This window comes from Palaemon carinicauda, chromosome 14, assembly GCF_036898095.1.
Source record: "Palaemon carinicauda isolate YSFRI2023 chromosome 14, ASM3689809v2, whole genome shotgun sequence".
Classification (NCBI taxonomy): domain Eukaryota; kingdom Metazoa; phylum Arthropoda; class Malacostraca; order Decapoda; family Palaemonidae; genus Palaemon; species Palaemon carinicauda.
This window is the reverse complement of record NC_090738.1, coordinates 95,921,449-95,928,948: the sequence shown is the minus strand read 5'-3', so window position 1 is coordinate 95,928,948 and position 7,500 is coordinate 95,921,449. Positions and strand designations below refer to the sequence as shown.

Genomic DNA, 7,500 nt, shown 5'->3' with positions numbered 1-7,500 from the left:
CTACCGCGTATGGTTTGGGATTACCTGTTGCAAACCAGGAAGCAAGGATATTCCCAACAGATTGATAAATTAAACTGTAGAATTTATTATTAAATTTCTTGTGTTTTTCTTGGTGTATTATTCACAGTAATTAATTCAGAATATGGCGCCCAACGTGGGGCACTCTGTGGGTCCTTGCTTCGTGGAACTCCTCACCTAAGGTCATGGTTAGGGTCATATTTACTCTTCATGTTTCATATTTGTTTCGCTGGATAGGCAAATCTCCTTGTGTATTGGATTTCTAGAGTATATTAAGTTGCTCTTGTTAGGTTACTCGTTTGAGAAAATTTGTGATTTGATTATTATTTTGTAACATTTAATATTGCACATCGCGTTGCAAACCTATTACTTTGTTTATCCGAAATTGCCGAAATTGCGGTCATTTTAGTAGTACTTCATATTTTTACACATGATGGGTGACTTGGATTATTTAAAATCTGTCAGAGCTCACCACAGGACGCAAGTAACCAAAAAGTGTAAGAATGTTCAGGATAACTGTGGGTCTTTCACCTCATGTGAGGTCAAAGAAAATATTCTCTCTTTGGATAGTTTACGACAGAAACTTGATGACTGTAACACACAGATTTCTGAGCTTATTTGGAAGTCGGATAAGGGTGGTCTTGCTGCTGAACTTAAGAGTTGTGATGAATATGATGAAAAAATTACTAGTGCCATTTCATTGCTCAAAAGTGCTCCAAATGTATGTGACGGTAATGATGTAAGTAACAAGCTTAAGCTTCCAGAGTTGCCACTTCCAGTGTATAGTCATGCTAGGGGAGAGAGTATTGAGAAGTTCTTTAGAGATTTTGAGGATATAACTGGTAGAGCTAATTTGAACTCCTACACAAAACTTTTGTACCTTCAAAGACAGACTCGGAAGGAACCCCATACACTTATTCAGTCTTTGAGTTCAGGGAGTCGAACATATGAGGATGCCAAAAAACTGCTTATGGAAGCATTTGGGTCTGTAATTGTTCAGAAGTATGATAGTATTAAATTGTTGTCAGAGCTAAGACTTTCTTACCAGGATGACCCATATAAGCTTATTGGAGAGATGAAAATGATCAGAGATACTTTCAATAATCTTTCAGTTTCTGTGGATGACATTCTTCAGTTCTTTTATTGGAGCTCTCTAAATGAAAGCTTTAGGTCACAATTAATTCAGATCACAGGAAACTCTAAACCTTCTTTAAAGGAAATTGATGATCACATATTTGAAGCTACAGAACGGTATGTCGAAGCCCAAGAGAAATTTAAAAGGAAAAGAAAGTCCAATGAATGTGATGCTGCTATTTCTAGTTTTGCAGCAAATGTTAAGCCCTTGGATGAATCTGTTCCCAGTAGATTTCGTGCATGCATTCTTTGTAGTAAGAGCGGGGAGTCTTCAGATCATCCAATATATAAATGCCTAAATTTTGCCTCGCCTAAATTGAAGACAGAGAAGCTTAAAAGTTTGCATGCATGCTGTAAATGTGCAAATTTTCACAGAACCAAAGATTGTAAATTTAGGTTTAATACCAAATGCAAGCATTGTAGTAAATGGCACTTTTCATTTTTGTGCCCAAGTAGAGATTCTCTGCAATCAGATATTTCAACTGATACCCCAAATAGTGTCGCATAACGGTTTAGCATGCGTTGATCTTAATACTTTGCACGTGACTGCTGTATCTAGTTCTATCTTGCCCACATTCAGCTCGCCCCTTCCTGATGGTTCACTGGTAAGATGCTTAAAGGATAGTGGATCGCAGATGACATTTGTTAATAGTGATTTAGCTGATAGGCAAGGGTTTGAGGTGATTAATCCAAATTTTAGTTTAGTTGTGAAAGGGTTTAATGAGTCTAGAACCTTCAATACCAAAATAGTTAGACTTAAGTTGATGTCTGAGCATGAATGTCACATGGTTGAGGCAGTTTGTATTCCTGAAATTAAAACTAGACTCCACCTTCCAGGTCTTGGGAAGATTGTTCATGAGTTTTCTAAAAGGGGCTATTCTCTTGCCGACAAATTTTTGAAAGCTACAGATGATGAAATTGCAAATATTAATTTATTGCTGGGAACTGACTGTGAATATGCAATTCCTGTAAGTACCAAGATTTTTGGTGGCACTGTTCCTTCAGTATATCTTGAAAGTTCATATGGAATTATGCTTTGTGGCCAAGTTGACACAATCTCAGATAATTTGAAGTATAAGGCCTCAGTTTTTGTCATGTAATGTTGTAAGTAAGCTTGGAGATTCTGATATTGCCCCAGTGTTGGAAAATTCTGCTAAGAGTCCTATTTCCCTGGACAGTAATCCTGAAATATCAGTTGTGGATGAAAAGGGAAATGTTAATGAGACAGAACTGCAGAAAGCTGTGGATAATATTATTTTCCAAGAAAGGCACAGAATATTAAACTATGATAACAATAATTACAATGATACTTCTATTGAGTCCCATGATAAGCTAATTGATTTTGTATTGGAGTCAACTACCCGGAACGAGGAGGGAAGGTTAGTTATGCCTCTCCTCTGGAACAGTGAAGTGTCGCATCTCTTGGGAAATAACCAACGTCTATCCAAATTAATTTTGAATTCTAATTTAAGAAAGTATAGAAATAGACAACATCTATCTATGATGGATGAAGTCTTCAGGGAACAAGAAAACCTGGGGATAATAAAAAGGGTTGACAACTTACCAGAGTTTCTTAAAGAGAATCCTAACTTCAGTTTCCTACCCCATATGCCTATTTTCAGAATGGATAAGGAATCGACAAAATGCAGAATTGTATATTTGTCAAATCTCTCGGAAAAAGATACTCATAAGCCAATGACTGTGTCTCATAACCAAGCAATGTTGACAGGCCCATGCTTAAATAGGAAGGTCTCGACAGCTGTTCTGCAGCTAAGGTTTGATGAAAAAGTTCTTTGTTTTGATTTGAAGAAGGCTTTCTTACAGATTGAACTGCCAGAGAGTGACCAGGTTAAACTTCTTTTTTATTGGTTTAGGAATGTTGCTAAGCAAGATTTTTCTCTTGTTCCATATAAACATGTTAGATTGCCTTTTGGGTTAAAACCAAGTCCAGCAATGTTACTTCTTGGGCTATACAAAATTTTGATTTTGGATATTACAGATGACGCCCAAGAAATTAGGGATCTCAAAAGATGTATATATGATCTCTGCTACATGGATAATTGTGCCTATACAACAAATAGTACTGATACTTTACATTGGGCATTTAATCATTTAAAGGACATATTTGAGCCATATAAGTTTTCATTGCAACAATTTGTCACAAATGAGATTAAACTCCAAAGTATAATTGATGAACATGCCAAAGAATCTACACCTACTAAAGTTAAACTGTTTGGTCTTATTTGGGACAGGACTGAGGATACTCTTGCTACCCAAAGTTTGAATCTAGATAAAATGGCTTCTAGTAAAAGGGAAATCTTGAGGTCCATTGCTTCAAATTATGATATTCTTAATTTCAATATGCCACTCTTGAATAGAGCTAGGCTATTTATGCAGAAACTGCAGTATATGAAGGATTTAGAATGGGACACTAGGTTGCCTGAAGAGGAATTACGGGAATGGAGAAATATTGCTACTCAGGTTAACTCTGCTCCTGAAGTTGCAGTAAAGCGATATGTGGGCAGGAGAGATGGTAGTTACAAACTTGTCGCATTTACTGATAGTTCACGTGTGATATATGCGACAGTTATATACATAGTGAATGAGACTGCTAAGGAGCTTAAATTCTTGTTTTCAAAGAATAGATTGATTAATAAGCAACTATCTACAAAATCTATTCCTTGCTTGGAATTTCAAGCCATAGCCTTTGGCACGGAAGTCCTTATTGACACATTCAAAGAACTTGCTGGGCCTATGTGTGTGAAACCCATTAATATTACTGGTTTGGAACTCTACACTGACAGCTTGGTCTGTCTTAATTGGCTGAATTCCCATGTTAATAAGATTGATAAATTGAAGAATCTTAATGCGTTTGTAATAAATAGACTACATAATATCTGCCAGTTGTGTGAAGTGCATCCCATTGCTTTTAATTTTTGTGGAGGGTCTGTAAACCCAGCTGATAGTGCTAGTCGTCCTACTTCTTACAAAATGCTGATGAAATCTTCATTTCTGACTGGTCCACCACATCTCTGTAAAGATGTGACAGGAGATTGCTTTAAGGTAGTTATCCCAAACCCTTGGATATCAGGGTCTAAGATGAACAGGAATGATGATTCTAGGGAACTTTATGTTGCAACTGCAGTGCATGGTAGCGAAAGGGCTGTTCACCTTTTCCCTATGGATCGGTTTTCGGATTTTCATAAACTTGTAGCAGTACAACACATGGTTCTTAAATTTGTCAATAAATGTAAGATTAAATTGAGAGATAGAGATCCAGCTAAGTATTCACATTTAATCTGTTTTGAGGAGGACGAGCTTTTTGCTAAGGCAAATTCTATCTTGATTTCTCAAGATCAGAGAGTCCATTTCCCAGAAGTGTTTGATTACTTTTCTTCTAAGAATCCTGCTAGTAAAGACATGCCAAATATTGTAGGCCAGCTCAACATATTTCTTGACAAAGATAATGTTCTTAGAGTTAAGAGTAAGTGTTCACGCTGGAAAGATATGAACAAGTATGAATTTGTTCCCATTCTCTTGTCGAAATCAAGTTTGCTTACCAAATGTATCATTCTTGATACACACAGGAAAACTTCCCATGCAGGGTTGTATGCTTAGCTCTCAGAATTAAGGAAACAATTTTATATACCACATTACTTCTCTACAGTAAAGAAAATTCTTAAGCAATGCATAAATTGTAGGAGGTTTAATCTGAAAAACATTAAGTTAAATCAGTCACCATATAGAGATTTCCGGTTAGAACCCCCAAATATTCCATATAGATATAGTTTTATGGATCATTTGGGACCATACTGGATTATTTGGAATGGCAAGAAGGTTAAGGTTTGGTTGCTTTGCATTACGTGCCTTTGGAGCCGTGCAATAAATTTAAAGGTTTTAGATCTTTCAATGCCTACGTTTCTGAGAGCATTCCAAATGCACATTCATGAGTTTGGCATGCCTGAGAAGTGTTTTTCTGACAAAGGCACTCAAATAGTAAGTGGCACAAATATCATTAAGGATTTTCTCAGTGATCCTAATACTAGACAATATCTGCAAGAGAATAATATCAAAGCTCTTGAATTTCAACAGTATTACAAGGGTTGTAAACAACTTGGTTCATTAGTTGAGAGTTGTGTTAAACTTGTAAAAAGGCTGATTTATGGTGCGATAAAGAATTCGGTATTGAGTTTTGTAGATTTTGAGTTTTTAATTAGTGAAGTTGTGCACCTTGTTAACAGAAGGCCAGTGGCTTTTAAAGAAGCTCTCAGAGACTGCAACCTGAATGAAGATATACCTGCCCCAATTACACCGGAAATATTACTTAAGGGTTATGAACTTGTATCTTTGAATATAATCCCTAACTTACAACCTATACCTATGGATGATCCCTCCTGGAATCCTAATTCTACAGAACAAATTAGGGAGAATTATAGCAAGCTTCGTAAAGCTCGCTTAAAATTAATAGAATTATATAATTCAGAATTTCTTGCTCAACTTATTAGTCAAGCAATAGATGAAAAATCCAGATATATGCCTATTGGCCACAAACCATTGCAAGTAGGAGATATTGTATTGATTAAAGAAGCCATGCAGAAGCCTGCAAATTACCCTATGGGGAAGGTCTTGAAAGTGCAAGTAAATGACTTGCAAGAAGTTACAGGGGCAACAGTAATGAAAGGTAATAGATCCCGTGTGGATATGCATGTCGAGAGCCTTATTCCTTTGATGAGCATCCGAGAATATGAGCAAAATAGGACACTGCAAGGAAACACAGCTGAAGCACAAATACCAGAGGCAGATGCTGTTAGGCCTCGGCGGAAAGCTGCCATTAGGGCAAATGAGAGAAACCTTAAACTGGCTAAAGATGGTTTGATTTGATTTTTGCTTGTATAAACACATTTGTTTTTGGTTTGTTTTAATCTTTTATTATTGCAAAATTACTAATGAAATAAGCATTAGTAACTGGTTACCATTCAATTTTTTATTGGTACAAAATTGAATGGCCTTTCCTGGGAGTGTTTGGAAAGTTATGTTTATCCTTAGTTTTTCCTTCTTATTAATATAAGAGATTTTCATTATTTTGCGTAATATTATTAGTTAGTCTCGTATTCTCATGTATTTTGCTTTTATTGCTTCCTTATACTCTAAAATAAGCATTAATTATTAAAGTTATATCCTGCTTTTTTGGTATCTTTGTTCTTCTGTTGTAATTGCTTGGTAAATATATGCATTTCCTTCATCATTTAAATAAATGTTTGGTAAATTGATTTTCTTTTAACTTAACTATACCAAGCACCAAGCAAACAGCAACGAAGGTAGTTAATTACGTTAATCCTGTAACTAGTTACTGCCTAGTTTGGTTATCTTCCAGCGTCAACCCCGTTCCCAAAATACTTTGGAGCAGTAGTAGCTTGGAAGGAGAGAGACAGTGAAGACGTGACCACTACCTAGCACAGCGTGACTTTGAGATCGGTACTACGATCATACAAATCTTAAGTGCAGTGCATTCTAAAGGAACTATGAAGAGATAAATGTATCTGTGACCTGGCCCATGTACCGAGGGTGGGGAGGCGGATAATGCTGCCTTTTATCCCCCTTTGGCCGCCACCATTTCCACGAAGAACAACTTGCCAACCGATACCATCTAGTTGTTAATACGACTATTCGGCTTAATTTGGACCTGGAAAGGATAGCTGAAAATTTGAAGGTTTGTTGCAAATTTCGTTTGGTGCTTGTCATTTGCGATTTCAATTTCAGTAATTATTGTTGAACAATAATGTCTTAACAGAATTTCCCCATGAAATTTATCAAGAGAATCATATTCGATTGGTACCCATGTATGTAATTATATTTACCAAGTAAGCCTATTATGTCTTTTGGACCTTTATTTAAAGGCAACATTAATATTTCTGGAGCTAGCATATTACTTTTACTTATATTTAACAGGTAGTAATTCATATTTGTCAAGCCATAATTTTATATTTATGGTCTGCCGGGTTAACCCAGTAACTACTTGTTCATCCCAGATAGTTTTGCTTAGCCTCTCAATCTCGTGCTTCGTTGCCTCATTGTTTTCACTTATGTTTGAATGGACATGCCCACTTATTTGCATTGCTCTTGACCATTTAGAGGTTTACTTTATATATATATTTTACTTGATTCATTTTTCTTAAGTTTTACATTAAATTTTATTTAGTTAATTTGATTAGGAGTCCCTTCTTATATTAGGATTTCCCTCATTTCAGATTCTCTTGATTTATTCTGAAACGTGAGTTGGCAGCAGGGCCAGCACCATCCCTCTACCGCGTATGGTTTGGGATTACCTGTTGCAAACCAGGAAGCAAG

The 7,500-nt window shown here is 36.3% G+C and overlaps 1 protein-coding gene across 2 annotated transcripts in view; it reads left to right on the top strand.

Annotated features, from left to right (window-relative positions):
• The window catches only part of LOC137653607 (uncharacterized), a 7,887-nt gene extending 1,262 nt beyond the window's left edge, over positions 1–6,625 (top strand). The window contains exon 2 of one of the 2 annotated variants that reach the window (XR_011046523.1): positions 6,500–6,625. Coding sequence is in view for 1 of the 2 variants with exons in the window: in XM_068387150.1 (XP_068243251.1) it covers positions 449–1,660 (1,212 nt within the window). In the remaining variant the exon portion in view is untranslated. Of the gene's footprint in view, positions 1,895–6,499 lie in introns of those variants that run through there. The other variant, XM_068387150.1, reaches the window with a different exon arrangement.
• Positions 6,626–7,500: the final 875 nt, after the last annotated feature.